General features: G+C 43.1%; 1 protein-coding gene across 1 annotated transcript in view; it reads left to right on the forward strand.

Annotated features, from left to right (window-relative positions):
• The window catches only part of PARP4 (poly (ADP-ribose) polymerase family, member 4), a 122,160-nt gene that overhangs the window by 25,099 nt on the left and 74,296 nt on the right, over positions 1-22,765 (forward strand). Inside the window, exons 2-10 of the mRNA XM_011999941.1 lie at positions 7,369-7,503; positions 9,333-9,534; positions 10,829-10,895; positions 11,786-11,861; positions 13,041-13,154; positions 16,405-16,554; positions 17,387-17,524; positions 18,528-18,701; positions 20,244-20,404. Coding sequence (XP_011855331.1) covers positions 7,372-7,503; positions 9,333-9,534; positions 10,829-10,895; positions 11,786-11,861; positions 13,041-13,154; positions 16,405-16,554; positions 17,387-17,524; positions 18,528-18,701; positions 20,244-20,404 — 1,214 coding nt within the window. The 5' untranslated portion in view covers positions 7,369-7,371. The remainder of the gene's footprint in view (positions 1-7,368; positions 7,504-9,332; positions 9,535-10,828; positions 10,896-11,785; positions 11,862-13,040; positions 13,155-16,404; positions 16,555-17,386; positions 17,525-18,527; positions 18,702-20,243; positions 20,405-22,765) is intronic.

Below are 22,765 nucleotides of genomic sequence, written 5' to 3' on the forward strand. Positions count from 1 at the left end.
TAGTGCAGCCAGCGCGCTCGGGAGGGATGTTGCGGTCGTTCCGCTCAGCCCCGCATCGCAGCCCACCGGTGCCGCCACTCACACCAAGTCTCCGGACCCCGGGCGGTGCGGTTCGCAGTAGAATGTGCTGTTTCTTGTTTCCTTTATGGCAAACGGCCTTCTTTCCTAAAGTTAGATTTCAAATTGTGCAAAAGTAAGGGGGTTTGGTGAGTAATCAGGAAGTACCATCTGACCCCGTATTGGGAACACCGTGATAGAAACAATGTGTTTGTTGAGGTCCAAAGTTGAAAACCTTTAACTCAGTCAAGTAATTCCTGGTGGGAGGGCCGAATGATTCCCCCAGGGGTTGAGTTGGTAGATGTCAGCTTCTAGAAAACCAAGGCGCTGCTAAATATTCAAGCCCAGGCACTTTCGATTCTGGACTGCTGCATGACAACAATTATATGACAATGTCCAAGCACAGTGCTTTGATAAAGGGGAAATTCGCCCTGAGTATGTGCATGTTGCAGATTCTACTGTAAGTCATAGGAGTGGAAATAAAAGTAGTACGTTTGTTGTTTAAGGGTTTAATAATCCCATTAGGGAGGTGCATTACTGATGTCATTTGGGTCCAAAATGCAAATAGTGTCAGAAGGCTTTTCTGTAATTCTGGACTTTAATGGATGCGTGTGAGAGTTTTTAGTAAGCAAGCTTTTATTGAATGCCCACTGTATATCAAAGGTGATCTTAGCGTGCGGTGACTCACACACTTTGGAAGGCGGAGGCTCTAGAATCAAGGCTACCCAGAAAGGGACTCCTTGCGGTTTTGCCAGTGCTAAAGACAAAGACCTGTGAAGCAGGAAGCCCCTTGATTCCACCTACACCAATGGTTTGTGGATAGAGCAGCCAGGAGTTTGTGAGGAGGCGTGCTGAGGGTTTCTTAGGAACCGGGGCTGCGCCCTGCTGTCTTTGGATGGAAGACACTCTGTGAATGCTATTTTGGGAAGAAGCTGAGAAGTGGGACAGGCTGGAGTGACTGCGGATTTGCCTTAGAGAATAACCAGCCCCTAGCCGGGTGTCTGCCACATCTCATGTCTACATAATGAGCGCTGATGAAAACATGAACTAACTGTGTTTAGAGAACACTTTGAAACAAGTAAGAACTGGTGGCGCATGTCGGTTAGGAGCTGTTAACCCAGAAGGGGCCTGGCTTTTTAGAGAGACTAGAGATGAATCTGTGGGAAGAGAGAAGTCAAGGCCTGACTTGAGATTTCACGAAACCCAAAGTGTGTCTTTCCATACCTTCCACGCAGCCACAGGTGCTAAGAGCAGACTGCAGATTGATGTTTAGTATGTTTTTACTCTGGGCCGGGCACGGCAGCTCACACCTATAACCCCAGCACTCTGGGAGGCTGAGGCAGGAGGATCGCCTGAGCCCAGGACTTTGTGACCAGCCTGGGCAACATAGTAAGACCTGACTCCAAAAATTAGCTGGGCATGGTGGTGCAGGCCTGGGGTCCCAGCTACTAAGGAGCCCGGGGTGAAAGGATTGCTGGGAGGGAGGTTGAGGTTGCAGTGAGCTGTGACAGCGACCGCACCACTGCACTCCAGCCTGGGATACACAGCCACACCCTGCCTCCAGTAAAATAAAATGTTTATACTTTGATTTCACAACTGTGTGTATGTACTTAATGCCACTGAACTGTACACTTAAAATGGTTAAGATGGTAAATTTTATCTTCTGCATGTTTTACCACAATGTTTAAAAGGCTAAAAAATGTTAATACTCCTTGATTCACTAATTCCACTTCTGGCCATCAACTCTAGGGAAACTATGACAGAGATGTGGCCAAAAAATATATGTACAAACATTTTAATTAAAGTGTATTTCAAATAGTGAACACTTAAGTAACCAAGTATCTGATGACTTGGGGAAGGATGAAATAAATGCAAAGCTTATGTAACCACTAAAAACACCTTCAAAGAATATTTACTGACATAGGGAGAATATCACTGAAAGCTAAATAAGCTGTGAAGGTGAAAGTCCTATTTAAAAAGTAAAATAAGAGCAACTGGCTATAACATTGAATATAGAATAGTAATAATTTAGAAAATACAATGATACAAGAAAGAATAATACCAGAAAAAATATTAAAATATCAACAGTGGGGGCCAGGTGCGGCGGCTCACGACTGTAATCCCAGCACTTTGGGAGGCAGAGGTGGGTGGATCACTTGAGCCAGGAGTTCGAGACCAGCTTGGCCAACGTGGTGAAACCCTATCTCTACTAAAAATACAACAATTAGGTGGGCATGGTGGCGCGTGCCTGTAGTCCCAGCTACTTGGAGGCTGAGGCACAAGAATTACTTGAACCTGGGAGGCAGAGGTTGCAGTGAGCTGAGATCGTGCCACTGCACTCCAGCCTGGGTGACAGAGCGGGACTGGCTCAAAAAACAAACAAAATCAACAGTGGGGTTATTTCTGGATGGAGGGATCAGGTGCTTTTTTTAAAAAAAAACTTTATTGATATGTACAACTATTATATATCCAAAAAGTACTATTTAAAAATGTATTGGGGTACAATTTACATACCATTAAATTTACTCATTTTAATTGTACAATTCAATAATTTTTTTTATAATTTTTTTTTTTTTTTGAGATAGGGTCTCTGTCACCCAGGCTGGAGTGCAGTGGCGTGATCACAGCTCACTGCAACCTTGACCTCCCAGCCTTAACTGATCCTCCCACCTAAGTCTCCTGAGTAGCTGGGACCATCGGCATGTACCACCATGCACAGCTAAGTTTTGTACTTTTTGTAGAGATAAGGTTTTGCCATGTTGACCAGGCTACTCTCAAACTCCTGGTCTCAAGCGATCTGTTCCACTTAGTCTCCTGAAGTGCTAGGTTTAGAGGCATGAGCCACATTGCCTGGCCCAATTCAATAATGTTTAATAATTTAGCAAGTTGTGTACCATCACCGCAGTCTAGTTTTGAGCATTCCCATCATATTAGGTGCTTTTTATTTTTTCTTCATAGTGATTAACTTTTAACACAAAAAAATTGTTCAAACTTTGATTCAATAGTTCTAGTTAAGTATTATTTTCTAAGATGGCTGTTGGAGATGGAAACAAGGATTTGCACATAAGGATGTTCATCACAGCTTTTTATGATACCAAAAATTAGAAATGATTTAATTTTCCAACAATAACTCATTTACAGTCCATATTTGATAGTCTCCATTAAAAATGTTTTCCAATAATATTTAGTGACAAAATGCTCAAGATGCTGACTGGTAACAGCGAGATAGGTAGTGTAATTTCAGTTTTGATAAAAAATATAGTCTGCAGCTGGGCGTGGTGGCTCATGCTTGTAATCCCAGCACTTTGGGAGGCTGAGGTGTGTGGATCACTTGAGGTTGGGAGTTTGAGACCAGACTGGCCAACATGGTGAAACCCCGTCTCTACTAATAATACAAAAATTAGCCAGGCGTGGTGGCAGGTGCCTATAATCCCAGCTACTTGGGTGGCTGAAGCAGAAGAATCGCTTGAACCCGGGAGGCAGAGGTTGCAGTGAGCCGAGATCTCACCACTGCACTTCCATCTAAGTGACAAGAGCGAGAATGTCTGAAAAAAACAAAGTGTTGTAATACATAGACCTAGAAAAAAGCCCAGAAGAAAAATGCAAAACAAGATGCTAACGTAGCCTTAGGTTTTGAGATTTGTTTTGTTTTGCTGTTATACAATTCTGTGTTTTTCATATTTTCGACAGTGACCATGAATCACTTTTCCAGGAAACACTTTTTAAACGGTCAGAGGATTTTACACATCCAGGACCCATCAATGTCCTGGAAATTATTAAAGAGTCATTAAAGGCTTTTAGTGGTTTTTGTGTGTGTTGTTTTTAATTGTCAGATTACATTGACTAGCATAGATTAACCTAAATAATGTGGTGTAATCTTCTTTTTTTTTTTTTTGAGATGGAGTCTCGCTCCGTCACCCAGGCTGGAGTGCAGTGGCCGGATCTCAGCTCACTGCAAGCTCCGCCTCCCGGGTTCACGCCATTCTCCTGCCTCAGCCTCCCGAGTAGCTGGGACTACAGGCGCCCACCACCTCGCCCGGCTAGTTTTTTGTAATTTTTTTTAGTAGAGACGGGGTTTCACCGTGTTAGCCAGGATGGTCTCGATCTCCTGACCTTGTGATCTGCCCGTCTCGGCCTCCCAAAGTGCTGGGATTACAGGCGTGAGCCAACGCGCCTGGCCCGGTGTAATCTCTTTTAAGGTACCCCTCATTTCATCCCTCCTATCTATGCACATATGCTAATTATTGAATGTAAGAGGCAGTCAGCAAATGAAACTTTTACATACTAATGTTATGGAAAGGCAGAATTACATCAAGAGACTTCAGTTTAACTGGACCTCAAAAGAAAGATTTAAAAATATGAATCCTTAATATGTTCATTCATTGTGTCCTGGATGGGGGAGACAGCATGGGGTGAGGAAGGGCTGGCGGTCCCAGGGAGAAGAACTATAAGATATAATAGCATGTGTCAAGACTTGGAGGACCAAGCTGTGGGTTTCTTCCTCCTGAAGAAAAAAGGCCAGTGTGGCCAGGAGGGAATGAGATAGCTGCTGGCCTTGAACCATGATAAGCAATTTGTATTTTATCTGAAATGTAATTTAAAACCAAAAACCAAGATTCCTCAAGCTGCAGCGTGGAGAAGAGATTGAACCGCAGGCGCAACAGGAGTGGGAGCCAGTCAGGATGAGAGGGCGTGGGCCAGGGTGGCAGCAGGAGGGACAAGTTCTATAGATTGGGGCTGTATCCGGGGCTGTGATGGAAGAGGTACAACTGGCAGAAGGAGGTGGGGGTGCAGGGAGTCACGAATAGCACCCAGTGGTTGTCTCCAGCCAAGAGGGGAGGAGGAGGCCTGGGCTGGGGATGCGGCGCCTCTGTGGTACCAAGGAGACCCAGAAGTGAGGTGTCACGGAGGCACTGGCATTGTGTCCTCAATTGGGAGCCCAGGGAATGGGCTCCAACACACACAGGGCAAAGGTCCTAGGTAGGGCGGGGCCTCCGGCCTGTGGGAGCAGGAGGTAAAAGGGCAGGCAGAGTAAAGGAGAAATGCGGAGCCCAACCCCGGTGCAGGGCTGTGGCCTTGCAGCGACTCAGCTTAGTCCCAAGACGCGCGGGGCCGCAGCAGAGAGCCTGCCCTGGCTACCCAAACTAACACAGGACCTGCAACCGCGATCCTCAAACTAGCACAGGACTTGGGAACCGCTGTCGCCAAATGGCAGGTTACTTTGGGGGAGCCTGTTAGACGTGACTCCTTGCTTTTAAAAATTGACAAATACTGGTCTGGGCAACGTGGTGAAACCCTGTCTCTACTAAAAATAGAAAAAATTAGCCGGGCATGGTGGTGGCGGGCGCCTGTAGTCCCAGCTACTCGGGAGGCTGAGGCAGGAGAATTGCTTGAACCCGGCGTTAGCACAAACTGTAACATTTTGTAAGCTCCCCGCTGTTTTGCAGACCTTGGTCAAGGTGAAACAGTTCTCCCAGGTTGGGGTGGTGAGAAACATCCTTCCCAACCACCTGACCACAAGGCCAACAAAGACTCATCTAAAGAAACATCCCTCTCATCTCTTGCTAGGCAAAGGTCCAAGGAATGCCACGATGACATCCCGCCTGAATAAGGGCCAGAACCCTTATTCCGGGTTACAAATCAATACAAATCATGCGAACATCTTATTGATATCCTGTGGGGCAACAAGCCATACCACCCAGACTCTTCCCGCCCATACCTCTAAGTACTGTCAGCCTGTAGGCAGCAGCGGGCTCTGGCGTTAGACTGCTCCCCTACTTCTGTAGGTTTTATGCTGGACATAAAGCCTGCATTTGCAATCTCAGTCTCTCAATCTCTAAATCTCTCAATCTCTCTCTCTTGCTCTCTTGCTCTCTCGCTCTCTCTCTCTCTCTCTCTCTCTCTCTCGCCCCTCTGTGTATGTGTGTGTGTGTGTCTGTCTGTCTGTCTGTCTTTCTTTAACCCTCACCTTCCCTTCCCGGAAGGCAGAGATTGCAGTGGGCAGAGATTGCAGTGAGCTGAGATCTGCCACTGTACTCCAGCCTGGGCAACAGAGTGATACCCTGTCTTTAAAAAAAAAAAAAAAAGAGCCAGGCACGGTGGCTCACGCCTGTAATCCCTGATTTTTGGGAGGCCAAGGTGGGCAGATCGCTTGAGGTCAGAAGTTCAAGACCAGCCTGGCCAACATGGTGAAACCCCCGACTCTACTAAAAATACGAAAATTAGCCAGGTGTCTTGGTGGACACCTGTAATGTCAGCTACTTGGGAGACTGAGGCAGGAGAATTGATTGAATCCAGGGGGTGGAGGTTGCAGTGAGCCAAAATTGCACCAGTGCACTCCAGCCTGGGTGACAGAGTGAGATTCTGTCTCCAAAAAAAAAAAAATTTACAAATAGTTAGTGGAGATTAAACCCAATTTTTCACCATGTATTAATTTATTGTTAAATACACATTTCAATACAAAATTGAGAATGCATGGCATAGTAAATGAATTAAATTAACCCAGGCTGGGTGTGGTGCCTCACACTTGTAATCCCAGCACTTTGGGAGGCTGGGTTTGAGCCCAGCCTGGTCAACATGGTGAAACCTCGTCTCTGCTAAAAATATACAAATTAGCCACGTGTGGTGGTGCGCACATATAGTCCCAGCTACTCGGGAGGCTGAGGCAGGAGGAGGCTGAGGCAGGGGAATCACTTGAACCAGGGAGGCGGAGGTTGCAGTGAGCTGAGGTCACACCACTGCGCTCCAGCCTGGGTGACAGAGTGAGATTCTGTCTCCAAAAAAAAAAAAAAAAAAAAATGCAGAATATATATGTGTGTATACGTACACATACATATTCCATTTAAACATAGTTGTATATTTTTATTACCAGTTGTTCAGTTTTTCCCCAGAATGGCCTAACAGAAACCCACATAGAGAGTCTTTTTGAATGCATAGAATTATGTATAAAAAACCCAGGGTTTCACTATCAAATAATATTAATTTTTAATTTAGAAGTAAATGGTTCCATGTTCTGGACTCACACACTTGATCTGTAACTGAAATCTGTCATGTTTTTATTCAGATGTATATTATGAGCCTGTACAAAGGGATTTTTGGTGTTGTAATAGCAATCATAAAAGTTAGAAATGATTCTTAAACCAACACACATATTGCAGGCTAGGATATTATTCAGCTTTTGCAATGTTCAATTGATAACATGATTACAATATCTTTCTTAATGCCCAATTTTCCCACAGTTTGCTTGTATAATCTAAATTCACTGTCACTTATATTTACTTCAGAGAGAGTCCTTAAAAACTTTTTTCCTACAGGATGATGATGGGAATCTTTGCAAATTGTATCTTCTGTTTGAAAGTGAAGTACTTACCTCGGCAGCAGAAGAAAAAGCTACAAACTGACATTAAGGAAAACGGTGGAAAGTTTTCCTTTTCATTAAATCCTCAGGTATTTCCAAATGTCATAAACCATAGTGTGATAAAATATCGCGCATTTTGGGAACGGGGTCTTGGTTAGAAGAGGAAGCAGAGATTAGCAGCAGGAGACAGTGAGCTACTCGAAGTTCATCAGGAGAGGCTGTGACATGGCCCATTGGGAGGCTGGGCCCCGAGAGGCAGAGGAGGCCCAGCCCTGTCCTCTCTCTCTTCCTTGAACTGCAGGACAGTCCTACATGTCCTATGAAATAGGATATTACTAGAGCACGGCCAAATATGAAAATAGAATTTCAGACCAGCCATATCTATTCTTGAAGGAGAAAAGTCATAGTGCACAGGATTTGCAAAAAGTGCACTGTCGTCACTCACCCGTCTGTCAGCACTGGAGTGAGCCACTGGTGAGCCAGGTTCCTGGGGGCAGAAAGACAGACATGCAGTGCAGACTCATCTTCGCAGTGCAGCTTCTGCTGTTTGTTTTGTTCATTTAAAGGCTGCAGGAATCTACTTTCTGCCTCTTGAACTTGTAAGCCTGGCAGTTCAGAATAATAGGATTTTACAGCTGGATGAAATCTTGGAAATAATTCAGTCTAACCTCCTCTTTTTTAAACCACCTCACTGTAAGAAGTAAAAATAGAAATCCAAAGGCTCTAGGTGCCAGACTGGCCTGTCCCTGTCCTCTGCTGTTCCCTCTGCTGACGGTTTGATGAGCTGACTCAGCCTGCCCCTCCCTGGGCCTCAGCTCTGGGGCTTGGCCATAGTGAGCCTCATCTGTTCTGTGAAGCGTGTTCAACTCCAGCTGAATACCAGAAATGCAGTGTCCCTGTTTACTTCCAATTCAGGTAGAATTGTATATACTTCGCTTATAAGGCTTCCCACACTGAGCTGTCTCACCATCTCTGTGGACAGATGAATAATTCATGCCTGCTCTCCCTTCTCAGTTTGTCTTCTGTGTGGAGAACTGCCAACATGGTCTCTCCTCTTTAGAAACTCACATACTGTGAGTGCAACCTTGTGGAAGTCAATGTACATAAACATGTGAAATGTGCATCCCAGCTCCTGTAGAGAAGGAGGCAGCTCTATATGTAATGATGAGGAACACTTGCCAAGATAAATTCAGTGGAAAAGCCAGCACGGAAGAGGCTGAGTAGCACGCTGCCATGTGTCTACGCACAGTGTAGCTCTACAGGATTTGTGAGGAGCAAGTGACAGCAGGTGCCTCTGCGGAGAGGAACTGGGAACAACAGTGAGGATGAAGTTAACATGTCATCATTTTCATTTTATTTTTTAGATATTCTACAATGTGAATTTACTGTTTATTAAAAAATAAATAAAAGTATAAGCTGGGCATACTGGCTCATGCCTGTAAACCCAGCTGAGATGAGAGAATCACTTGAGGCTGAGTTCAAGACCAGCCTGGTCAACATAGCAAGACCCCATCTCTACAAAAAAAGAAGATTTTTAAAAATTACAAATTAAAATAAATAATGAGTAACCTCTGCACCTCCGTTTCCACTACTAAGAAAATAATTGACTAAGTGCACAAAGATGTGTACATGAGGATAGTCATCACAGCATTATTTACAATAATGAAAATTTAGAAATAACCTCCAGGGTTAATCAATTATGGTACATTCGTATCCATATTCTTTAAAAACAGTTGATTTTTAAAATGTTTTTGTAACTATAAACTTTGTTATTTATAGAGGTTTTTAGAAATTTGAGATGAATTATCACAAACTACCTTAAAACAAGACTCTTTAAAGGTGAAGAGTACAGATACAAAAAACTTATTGAAATGTTGTTTTTCCTGATGCATAATGGATTGACTCTTTTTTCCCTTAGTGCACACATGTAATCTTAGACAATGCTGACGTTCTGAGTCAGTACCAGCTGAATTCTATCCAAAAGAACCACGTTCATATTGCAAACCCAGATTTTATATGGGAATCTATCAGAGAAAAGAAACTCTTGGATGTAAAGAATTATGATCCTAATAAGCCCCTGGACATCACACCACCTCCTGATCAGAAGGCGAGCAGTCCTGGTAGGTATCTCATAGCAAGCGTTTAATGTATCATAGGTACTGTAGGACACACTTGGGTTTGTCAAAGATATCGTAGACAGAGAATTGACCAGAAATACTAAAAAAACAGACTTCTTATTACCTCAGCAAATGGACAGAAAAATAACAAAGGACAAAAGACTACTTTAGCAATGGAAACAGATTTCTTGATATCCAGCCTAGTACGGTCAGATTCAAAATGGCCACAAAACACTGATCATCTCAGAAAACCTGATTGTGATTTTAACTAGGGGAGGGAGAAGCCTTTGTGTTAAACAGTGGTTACTACAACCTAATGACTGGAAATGTGAGGACCAGCATTTTGCTAAAGAAATTCTTTCCAAACAAAAGATTGTTTCCCCAACAGAAACATATTTTCTTTATAAACCCAGATTTTATTTTGGAAACTGGCCAAGAAGAAAGCCTTTGGACATGAGAAATGCACTCTTCCTAGTCACATCAAAAATCGAACAGTTCTGATAAATACTAACTTACAGTAAGCACATGGTATGTGTTAGATACTGTAAGGACTTGGCAGGGTAGAGCCTCCTTAGACAATCGTCCAGAAAGGCTGCTGCAGTCCCAGCATATGTCCCAGCAAATGATAGTTACAACAGAAATAGACAAAACAGTAAACTCCTTTCACATTGAAAACATATTGTATGACAGCCAGCATAATTTACTCAGATTCCAAATTACTACAAATACACTGATGATCTTTGGAATCTTGACAGTATAAATAAAACTGGAAAGAAGTCCTCACATGAAGAGTTATTCCTATATATCACAGTGCTCTAGATGGTGTTACTGTTTCTCTGTACAAAAAGTATGAAGCAAAAGCTCATGTAGAGCCCCTGACTTTCCCTCTTCTAAGCTAGAACATCTCCAGCTCCTTCGCTGGTGATGTGCCGACTCTCGGGAACTCATTCTGATCCTGTGCACTTTGTACTCTTCAAGAGGAAAGTGCCCACTGAAAATTGTACGGCTCTCTGTGAGTTTCAAATAATAACAGATGAGAATTCTCCCGATATGCCTGTTAAGATAGAATTAGAGGATGTTCTCACTATCTTATAATGTTATACCTTCCTCTTACAATGTATACCTTCCTCTTATAATATTATACCTTCCTCTTTTCCCACCGGGTTATCCTTAGATCACCAAAATTGTAACTAATTTAAGGACATATTTATGAATCTTAACAATTCCAGCACTTAGGTTAAGGAAATATAATAAGCCTTTGGGCAGTAAACAAGTGTGCTGTTTGCTTTAATTCTAGAAGTGAAAACAGAAGGTCTGTGCCCGGACAATGCCACAGAGGAGGAAGACACGGTGGAACTCACTGAGTAATTTTCTTCTTTCTGATTCCTAGGACTCTACAGAGTTTGCAAAATCTTGTGTAAACCTCAAGCATAGTATTAAAATTGTTTGTAGACTTTTTCATATTTTATTTTGTGTATATAACTCTTTAGTGATTTTTTATTTGAGTCTTTTTCTTCAACTAGTATAGTGATCATTATTTTAAATTCTCAGTATTAAATGAGATTGGGTGCAATTATTAGATTAAAAAAAAACAAACTATTTTCATCCTATTACTTTCCTGAGCAGCCTTTAGAGTAAAGATAGTTTGTTACTTTTGCCTGGTATTTTCAAAAATGGAAATAGCAACAGCCTTCCTCAAATGGAGTACGGGAGTCTAAAGTTCTATATGGCTTCTTAAAGCACATGCAAAATATTGGGTTAATTAGGCATCGCATTCAATCTTGTTGTATTTGTTAATAATAGTGTTTAAAGAGAAGAAAATACAAAATGAAAAGTACAGATTATAAGAAGTTCTGACTCCTTCAGTTTAGAGAGAAATGGACTGTGATCTGGAGAGGAGTGACATAGCTTCTAAGGGTCAGATCCACAGCAAACACAAGTAGCCCATCCCCAGAGTGTGTGGCCCACTTCTTTCTGCCTCTGCCTGTGCTGCGTGGACACCATCTTCCCGTGCAGACGCTACAGTACTGGGTATCTGAGCTGGAGAATTATGCAGAGGAGGCATCCAGCTCATTTCAAATGATCTTTTAACAATTTCTGGAACAGCTAAGGAGGCCTTAGGGACTTACCATGTATTTTGTAAGGAATCTACCATGTATTTTGTAAAGATGTACAAGAAAAATTGTATGAAATTCTGTTTAACCTAAAATCCATTTAATGTTAAAATTTTAATTATACGCTGTACAAATTTCAGGTTTGGTACAGAGAATGTTGAAATTCCTCATCTTCCTCAAGATTTTGAAGTTGCAAAATATAACACCTTGGAGAAAGTAAGAATCTGGTTTCCAGTTAGCAAAAAAAAAAAAAAAAGGAACTTGAACCCGAAAGGCAGAGGTTGCAGTGAGCCGACTGCACACCAGCCTGGTGACAGAAACTAGTTAACAAAAAAAAAAAAAAAAAAAAACGTGTTTGAATGTCTTCTGAGTGTTTTTCCTATTCGATCATTTTCTCAGTTTTGAAAAATTGGGCATATCCTGCATATCATATATTCCTTAAAATATGAGTTGATTTTATTTATATATTTATTTATTTATTTTTGTGGAGACAAAGTCTCACTATGTTGCTGGTCTCGAACTCCTGGGCTGAAGCCATCCTCCCTCTTTAGCCCCCCAAAGTGCTAGGATTACAGGCGTGAGCCACTGCATCTGGACCTGATTTTTAATAGTCAAGAAAATGTTTATGTTTATAATTTAATGTTTAATTTTTAGTGTTTATATTATAAAAGTAATGCATGTTCATAGCAAAAATTTTAAACAGTACAAAATATCAATACAGCATTAAAAATAAAAGTCCTCTTCCCTGTTATTAACAGTTTCTTGTATTTGGAAAGGGAAGGTTTGACACTAAGTATTTACACTATGTTGCATTTCCATCCCTTTTGTGTTAGAAAAACAAAATCTTTTTTTCCCCCCCCCACAAAGTCATGCAAATGAAAATCAACACTAGTGTCTGGTGTGGCATCACTCGCCTATAGTCCCAGCTACTTAGGGGGCTGAGGCAGGTGGATCTCTTGAGCCCAAGAGTTTGAGGCTACCCTGGGCAACATGGCAAGACCTTTGTCTCTAAAATATACGTATAGATATAAATCGACACTAGCCTTCAAAGTGATGTTCCATTTGTATTTTGAGATATGTTAATAAAATGTAACTTGAAAATAACATTTCCCTCTTTGATAAAGAAAACATGAAAAATGGTATGGTGTAAACATATACAGATCTATTTATGGGATGGGAAAAACACAGGAGGGAAACATACCAAAATATTAATCCTGATTGTATTGCTGTCATAGGATTTTAGGAGATTTTAATTTTCTTCTTGATACTTTTCTGTATTTTCTAAATTATCTCTCTAACTGAGCATATTTTATAATTATAATCAACATTTTCAAATGGCACATGTAGTTTGATGTTTCCCGAGTGCAGCTTCTGAAAGCACATCCTATTTTCCAGGTGGGAATGGAGGGAGGCCAGGAATCTGTGGTTGTGGAACTGCAGTGTTCGCGGGACTCCAGGGACTGTCCTTTCCTGATATCCTCACACTTCCTCCTGGCTGATGGCATGCAGGTAATGCTGTTTATGTTGATTCCTATGTGTTTATTGACCTCTGTTCATAACTCATTTCAATGAACCAGCCTGCCTCCCAACCTTTTTCTTCTTACCTGGTGTCTTAGCTCAGGCTGCTGTTAATAAATGCAACAGGCTAGGGAGCTTAAACAACAGACATTTATTTCTCACAGTGCTAAAGGCTGGAAGTCCAAGGTCAAAGTACGGCAGGGTTGATTTCTTCTGAGGTGAGGCCTCTCTCTTTGGCTTACAGACGGCTGCCTTCTTGCTGTGTCCTCACATGGTCTTCTCTGTGTCCTCATCTCTTTACATGAGGATAGCAGTCATATCGGATCAGGGCCCACCCCTATGATCTCACTTAATTAATCAATTACCTCTTTAAAAGGCTCTGTCTCCAAACGCAGTCCCATTGTTGAGGTCCTGGGAGTTAGGACTTCGGGATATGCATTTTGTAGGGGTACAGTTCAGCCATAACACCTGGTAAATAATTTTGTGAAGGGGAAATGTGTTCTCTTTTGGAGTGTGGGAGGGGAGGACCTCACCCCCTGAGTAGATCAGCACAGGGTCCCAATAGAAGGGAATGTTTACTGGGTGCAGGGTGTATGGCATTTCTGTTCTTGTTCCACATCACTTATGGGATATTTTCCTGATATTTACACCTCTGAAAGCATTCCACTGATACACTTTATTAAGCACCTGCTATGTGCCAAGCAATTGACTAGGGCTGACACTCAAAGATAAAAATAGCTTCACACCCTGGCCCTCAGAAATCACTGTCTAGAAAGAAAAACACTCATCCTTACAATCCACCGTGACAGTTCCAGTCCTGAATATAAATATATGAGGTATTGAGGGCTCCAGGTCACAGAGCCCTGGGAAAAACAAGGGAGGCCTGGCAGAGGCCATAACCTTTGCCCTAGGTCAGTATCAGGTCAAGAGCACAGTTCCAATCTAAAGCAATCATGAAACAAAAATAAATTTAGAATTAATGCCTGAAGTTCAAATAAAATGCTGCAACACCCACCAGGATGCCTTCTCAAGTAGACATTCAGAGTTACAGACCTATCTTTTTTTTCCTTTTTCCCCGAGACAGAGTCTAGCTCTGTTGCCCATGCTGGAGCGCAGTGGTGCGATCTCGGCTCACTGCAACCTCCACCTCCTAGGTTGAAGCGATTCTCGTGCCTCAGCCTCCCAAGTAGCTGGGATTACAGGCATGCGCCACCATGCCCGGCTAATTTTTGTGTTTTTAGTAAAGATGGGGTTTCACCATGTTGGCCAGGCTGGTCTCGAACTCCTGACCTCATGATCTGCCTGCCTTGGCCTCCCAAAGTGCTGGGATTACAGGCATGAGCCACAGCATCCTGCCTACAGATCTGTCTTGGGCCAGGAAACAGTTACTTCTCCGTGGGAGTGGCCCTCACAGAGGTCCACACAGGCTCCAGGAACTTATCCCTTTGTTCCCACGCTGAGTGTCAGCTCAGGTACAAGAGAAAGAGACTCACATCAGGTGGATGTGAGACCCACTTGGCTTGGAAGCCCCACCCGCAAGAGCCCAGAGCTCTTGTAACATGGTCTTAGGTTCCAGATGCCCTCAAGGGACATACCCAATTATACGAGTCACTGCTCTCTGACACGCCCAAAGCTTGGGTTTCCCACCATGGAACCCGCAGTCTCAATGCAGTTTATCAAGGAGAGGCCACATTACATAAGCAATTTTGCCTACTATTACAGCTGACATGCCATCTTTATCAGATTTCCACGGGAACAGAGCTAGAAAGCAAATCCACGGTCAAATATGTCCAAGAAGGAGAAGGGGTTTTGTTAACCTCGTACCCTGAAATGTATACTGTATTTTGTGGAGGATTTAGTTGTTTGGGTAAAAGGTAAGTAAAAGTGAAGGTGAAAAACATGATAGCATGTGTTACTGTTTTCTTCATTGAGAAAGAAAACTAGCATTGTATAGGCCAGGACATCCCTCAGGGTGCCTTCCTCCCTTAGCAAGCCCACGTCTGTGTAGGGCACCCCTTGGGTGAGCCTGGTTTGCTGAGCACAGAAGCCTGTCCACCTTGATAACAGTGCGCCTTAGCCTGCCGTTCTGCTGAAGAAGATTTTCCAGCTTGCCCTTCTGCTTAATAAAACCATTTTGATGGGAAGCTTCCAAAATTACGTTAAACTCTACCTTCTTCAATGGAGTGACTTCAACAGGCCCTTCTTTTTTCCAGGTTTCAGAGGCGTCCTGCAGCCCCCCATCTGGGAGGGTGGCTTATGGGTATCCTGAGTAGTGTGGCTTCCCAGGGGGCCACACCCCCAAGCCAGGGGCTCAGCCAACACCTACAAGGACACCAGGGCTTTGAGCTGGGGCAAGTTCTCCCAGATTCTCCTGGGATTAATGTTAGCATCACTGCCCAGTACAGGAGCAGGAGTTTCCCAGAAAAGCAGAAAGTGCCGCCTCCATGGGCAGTTTGGGATGAGGGAGGAGCTGGAGCCTTTAACACATGCGCGACTTAATAACTTTCCTGCCTGCCCACTGACTGTGATTTCATTTTCGCTGGTTGCCTGTCTCTAACAATTCTTCCTTTCTGAAGTATTTTTCTTTTCTTCTCCCCTGATTTTTTTTCCTCATTTCCAAAAAACTGGAAAGCCAGATTTCAAAGCTAATCAATGGTTTGTAAAGAGTCTATAGACTTGGAAGGAAGCTTTGAGTGACTTTCCAGTGAAACAAATGATCTTTTCTGTCTGCTGTGCGTTCTCAAGCTTTTTGCCATTACTTCCAGGTTTTAGGCTATTAAGAGTTTAAAATTTTGGTAATTCTGGCCAGGCACGGTGGCTTATGCCTATAATCCTAGCACTTCGGGAGGCCAAGGTGGGCAGATTGCTTGAGGTCAGGAGTTATTCAGGCCAACGTGGTTGAAACTCCGTCTCTACCAAAAAAACACAAAACAAATTAGCCAGGCGTGATGGCGCCTGCCTGCGGTCCCAGCTACTCAGGAGGCTGAGGCAGAAGAATTGCTTGAACCCCAGAGATGGAGGTTGCAGTGAGTCAAGGTCGTGCCACTGCACTCCAGTCTGGGCAATAGAGCGAGACCCTGTCTGGAAAAAGAAAAGAAAAAGAATTTAAAATTTAAGTAATTCTTTGAAAAAAACTAATTTCTAAGCTTCTTCATGTCAAGGACCTAATGCTTTATTTATGTTCAATAAAACTAGATATGTAAATAATTACTGTACTTTTGCTATACACCATAATTTACAGACTAGAAGACAGTTTGCTATAAAGAAAACCTCTGAAGATGCAAGTGAATACTATGAAAATTACATCGAAGAACTGAAGAAACAAGGATTTCTACTAAGAGAACATTTCACACCTGAAGCAACCCAATTAGCATCTGAACAATTGCAAGCAGTAAGATTGATTTATAGTTTTTTTGTTATTATATTTTTAATAGAAATGTTTTCTCTATTACAAATAAAAAACCGGGCCAGGCTTGGTGGCTCACGCTTGTATCCCAGCACTTTGGCAGGCCAAGGCAGGAGGATCACTTGAGGCCAGGAGTTCAAGACCAGCCTTGGTAGCATGGAGAGACCCATTGCTACATAAACTGAAGAACATTAGCCAGGAATGGTGATGTGCCTATAGTCGTAGCTACTCATGAGGCTGAAGCAGGAGGATCACTTGAATCCAGCAGTTTGAGGTTACAGCGAGCTATGATCATGCCACTGCACCCCAACCTGGGCAATACAAGACGACCCTGTCTCAAATAAATAAATAAATGGCAGGAGGGAAGAGGAGGAGTTCAGAAAAGGAAATGTGATCTCATAGAAAGGGATGGAAGTTGAGTGGCGAATGCGTTTTAGGACAAGCCACGAGACTTATTGCCTGTTTCAGCAGCAGACGCTCCCAGCTTTTGCGAGACTTCTTTACAACCTAGGCCATGAGTCAAGGGTCCTTAACCCCGACTGCATGTGTTGAATACCACTGACAGGCCTAGAGCTTACAGGGTGAAGGAAAAAATAGAACAGGAAGAAAAGGGGGTAGGAAGGAATCAGAGAAGAGAGAATGGAGGGAGACAGAGGGTAGATCCAGTAGAGAGAGGATTTAGTTACCTGGCTGGGGATGACTCTCCTGGGCTGTAATTAATTATGTCTCCTCACACCTCTGTCCGTTGGCGCATGTGAGTTCTACACAAACTCACACATGATGACTTTTTGGTGGCGTTTCTATTTTCTTGTTGCAGTTGCTTTTGGAGGAAGTCATGAATTCAAGCACTCTGAGCCAAGAGGTGAGCGATTTAGTAGAGATGATTTGGGCAGAGGCGCTGGGCCACCTGGAACACACGCTTCTCAAGCCAGTGAACAGGATTAGCCTCAACGATGTAAGTCGGTGTGTCGCTGAAACAGAATGTGAGAAATCTGCCTCCTGGTTGATTGGTTTCAGCAATAACACGTGTGTTTGCATGCTGGCCTGACTGCTCTGGCATTCATTCCTAAATGTTCTTTCCTTGTACCCTGATGAAAGGGACCACTAACAGCACTAAGGAGAAAACCTTCTGAGAAACCTAGACATCGCTGTCTGTAAAATGTCAGCCTCAAGAGCTGATCGAAGGCAGGCTTCTGGTGCTGGCCAATTAGGAGGCCTGATCCTCTGTGCCAAGAGGTTTGCAGGAAGCTGAAGGGATATGGGTGGTCTTGGTCCCCAGTCAGATGCCCAGACCCCAACCCATTTCCTAGTGACTCCACAGTCTCGCACCTTCTGACCGTCTTAGGAAAGGCAGGCATGCCTCCAGACCACCGGAAAATGTTCTTCCCTTCTTCCTTAAGCATAATTGCAGTGGAAAGAGCAGACAAAATAAGATATTCCCAATGGTACAACTTGTGCAACTGCATTGTTGTATTGAAATAATACGGTCAGTTTTCCTCTGTGGAATTAAACTAATTTATCTCAAGGAGAAAATGGCTAACTGGGGTAAAGCCCATGAAGTACTTGTGTAATTAGAAACACGTTCAGGAGGTTTTTATCCCTGGTCTGATTCTGACAGCTTTCTAAATGTCTCATGTGAAAAGCTAGTCTATCACAGTTGCGTTAGTGTTTCTCTCTCTGTGTATATGTATGTAGATGTGTCCACATATGTATAGAGATATAGGACTCTGGTTCTTTTCTCTAGTAAAACCGAGCCCAGTTTTGCAATAATCCTCATGGCATCATTACCACAACTAGAGGCGTCTCCAATAAAGATGAGCATTTGCTTGTGATGGCTGTCCAGTAGAAAATGGAGAGTCTTGACATGTCCAACAATTATTCGTATAGTTTTGTGCGTGCTCCTTAATTTCTGTATGAAGATTTCATTTCAATAAGCACGTATGATCTTCTTTTGAAAGGTGAGCAAGGCAGAGGGGATTCTCCTTCTAGTAAAGGCAGCACTGAAAAATGGAGAAACGGCAGAGCAATTGCAAAAGATGATGACAGAGTTTTACAGACTGATACCTCACAAAGGCACAACGCCCAAAGAAGTGAACCTGGGACTATTGGCTAAGAAAGCAGACCTCTGCCAGGTAAACCTCTGAAATACAGAATTCAATTTATTATAAAATATGTTGAGGGTGGGGGTCTTTAAAAATCATGAAATTGTCTCCAGAGTTGTGCTAGAAAATAAATTGTTGAACCATTTTAGAAAGCCCTGGATCCTTATGAAAGTTACTTAAAAACCATATTTTCAAATGTGAATATGTTGGCACAGTGACATAAATGCAGAAATAGGTTTAGAATTGCTATCTTGTAAACTAACTTTTCAGACCTTGGTATGAGTTCGGATCCTCTCTGCAGAAGAAATGGGAAACTGCAACTGACTGAAACAATGAGGACATTTACGACCTCGGACAATTAGAAGTCCAGCTGTGGGCTGCCTCCTGGCCCAGGTCACCCCGAGACTCAGTGTGTCAGTGTCATCATCAGGGTCTCAGCCTCCTTCCTTCCCTCTGTACTTCCTGTAGAGTGACGGCTCTGCTCTCAGCCCAGCTCCCTCATGATCCGCATATAGCTGCAGTAGTTCGTAGTATCCCATCTGTAACAGTTCTTTTTGTGTCACATAGAGGAAGCCCCTGGCAGACTTACAGTTCTCTGGTCAGAATGGAGTCGTGTGCGCAATCTCAAGCCAGTCACTGGTGAGGAGATTGAAGCCACTGTGGCTGCTCAGAAATGGGCCACCTCCTCTGAGCTGCCAGGAGAGAAAGCAGGCTCAGTGAGTAGAGGAAGGCAGCCACAGCAGCCAACCCTGCCCTAGACAAGGCCGAAGTCACTCTCTTGGTCCGCGTTGCCTCATCTGGGCATGCAGGGATTGGGCCAAGATCAGAGATTCGTGTCCTAGACTTCAGAGGAGTTTATAGATATGAAATTTTGCATGTTTGGGAAATAATCACTTTCAACGGATTCCCAGAGGAATCAGTAATCGAAAATACGGAAAGAACTGGTCAATGAGAAAATATAAGACCCTTCCAAATTTAAAAATCTATGATTTACCTAATATCAAACATAAAGAATCTCAGTCGGCTGGTCGTGGTGGCTCACGCCTGTAAGCCCAGCACTTTGGGAGGCCAAGGCAGATGGATCACCAGTCAGGAGTTCGAGACCAGCCTGGCCAACATGGTGAAACCCCATCTCTATTAAAAATACAAAAAATTAGCTGGGCCAGGTGGCATGCACCTGTAATCCCAGTTACTCAGGAGGCTGAGGCAGGAGAATTGCTTGAACCCAGGAGGCAGAGGTTGCAGTGAGTCAAGATCGTGCCACTGCACTCCAGCCTAGGCAACAAGAGCAAAACTCCATCTTTAAAAAAAAAAAAACAAAAAAAAAATCATCAGTGTTGCTAAGAGGGAATGTATAGTGCCCATTCAAATACAATTCTGGAGGCTAAGGTAGGAGGAGCGCTTGAACTCAGGAGGTTGAGGCTGCAGTGAGCTATGGTCATGCCACTACACTCCAGCGTGGGTGAGAGCAAGACCCACTTTTCCTATCTTTTTGAGAAAGTGTTAATGTAATATAAATATTAATTTTGATATGTGGTGATTCTGACATCTGTCTATTATTTCCACCTACAGCTAATAAGAGACATGGTTAATGTCTGTGAAACGAATTTGTCCAAACCCAACCCACCATCCCTGGCCAAGTACCGAGCTTTGAGATGCAAAATTGAGCATGTTGAACAAAATACTGAAGAATTTCTCAGGGTTAGAAAAGAGGTTTTGCAGAATCATCACAGGTAAGCATAAAGGAAATATCTCAGGATCTGTTACGATATAATGCTCTTTGAGACTCTGTTAAAGAGCTGATTACAGTAATTACCTAGATAATTTAATCTTCAGCAACAAGCCACAGTAGTGCTGGTATGATGACAAATTACTTTTTTCTCTGTTCGTAATGGTGCCTGGGGCAGTATTCTCTGCTTGAAAATACCCTCTGTATTCCACTCTGATTTCAAGGTTACCTAATCTTGTTGAGGGTTAAATTTAAAAATTTTAAATTGAAAGGTGTTTGAGTTGGTATTTTGTAGGTTATTACAGAGAAAAAGCCACTTACACTAAGATTTAAACGTGCAGGAATATGGGTATGGCGTCTTCTAACGTGGCCTCTCTGTGGCATGAAAAACTGCACCTGAAAACCTGGAAAACACGTTCCTAAATACCAGTTACACTTGCGCCCTCACTCACTGTGCATGCCCGGGGTCCTGTGCTGATGGGCATTCTCCAGTAACACAAACATAATGGACCACCTGCTCAGACGAGCCCTCACTGGGTATCAGCACCCGAGGGTCACTGCGGCTGAGTCTGTGCCCAGCTGCTCGGTTCGGAAACTCCATTGTGTGCTTACTCTCGAGCATGGGACTGACTCTTGTTGACCTGGTGGTTCATTCCATTGCAGCAGCTCCTCTTCATCAGCTTGGCACAGCCCTTAGAACGAATGGTGGTGAGTTGTAGCCACATATACCAGCTTATGAGAGCCAGTTGTCAACATTTAAGAGATGTGGTGAGCTGGTTGTTAAACCATGGGTAGCTTGAAATTGGACACTGGGAGGATTTGCACCGTGGAAATCAGCAAATGCTGCAAATCAGGGCTATGCAGGGGCATTGCTGCTGCTGTTTAGAGGGCTGGTTTTCCAGAGCCCCACTAAAACCACACCCAGCCACTCTTACCTTATGGCCTGACTCAGACCCGTCTAAAATTATGTTCTACTTTCCTTGATCATCCTCGAAATCCATTCCCCAAACCACTTCACATCTACTAAGATGGCTATGATTTCTTTTTAATGGAAAATTCTAAGTGTTGGTGAGGATAGAGAGAGACTGAAAGCCTCACACATTGACGATGAGAGGGAAAAATGATGCAGCCTCTGTTTAATGATTCCTCAACAAATTAAACATATGATTATGATAAGTCCCAGCAATTCCACTCCTAGTTCTGTACTCAAAGGACTCGAAAGTAAGTACTTAAATAGGTACTTGTACATGAATATTCATAGCAACACTATTCATAACAGCCAAAAGGTGGAGATAACCCAAATGTTTATCAACAGGTAAGTGGATAAACAAAACATGATAAATATATGTAATAGAATATTATTCAGCCATGAAAAAGCAATGAAGTACTGACACATACTACAAATGGGTGAACCTCAAAAATATTATGCTGAGTGAAAGAAGCCACATATTGTACGATTCTGTTTATATGAAATATCTAGAATAGATAAATCCACGGAGATAGCAAATTGCATAGTACCATGAGAGGGAGGGATGGGGACTGACAGCCAAAAGGTACGGGTTTTCTTTTGGGCAAATAAAAATTTTGGAACTAGAGGTGTTGATTACATGACATTTTGAATGTTCTGTACTAAATACTACCGAATTGTACACTTAATTTTATCTTTTTTAAATTTCATTTTAATTTTTTAAAAATCTGGACCGGGCTTGGTGGCTCATGCCTGTAATTCCAGCACTTTGGGAGGTCGAGGTGGGCAGATCACTTGAGGTCAGGAGTTTGAGACCAACCTGGGCAACATGGTGAAACCCTGTCTCTACTAAAAATACAAAAATTAGCCAGGCGTAGTGGCACACGTTTGTGATCCCAGTTACTCCAGGGGCTGAGGCACAAGAATCGCTTGAACCTGGGAGGCGGAGGTTGCGGTGAGCCAGGATTGCGCCATTGCACTCCAGCCTGGGAGACAGAAAAAGACTCTGTCTCAAAAACATTCATTCCCACAGACCTTCTCCAGATTTTGTTTTTATACGTAATCAAATTCTTTTGGTTTGACTTTTGACCCTCCCCTAGGTGTCTGCTGAGATCTATACTAATTAAGAATCCCCTGACATGGAAGGTAGAATCGGGAGGGCAATAAACTTTCTCCAGGAAGACAGGAAGAGCCACGTCAAGCCGCGGGAGTGGCAGCTGCAGTTCAGCCCTCCAGGGCTACCTGAGGAAGCCCGTGGCCAGCCACCCCACCCCCTAAGTACAAAAGCAGTCACACGACTAAAGTGGGCTTCTTCCTAGGGAAAGATCCTGCTGCTGTGAAAAGTTAGATTTTCTTCATTTCATTTCACTAATCATGATTTCTTTATATTACTTTTTT

This window comes from Mandrillus leucophaeus, unplaced genomic scaffold (genome assembly GCF_000951045.1).
Source record: "Mandrillus leucophaeus isolate KB7577 unplaced genomic scaffold, Mleu.le_1.0 Scaffold61, whole genome shotgun sequence".
NCBI classification, from domain to species: Eukaryota; Metazoa; Chordata; class Mammalia; order Primates; family Cercopithecidae; genus Mandrillus; species Mandrillus leucophaeus.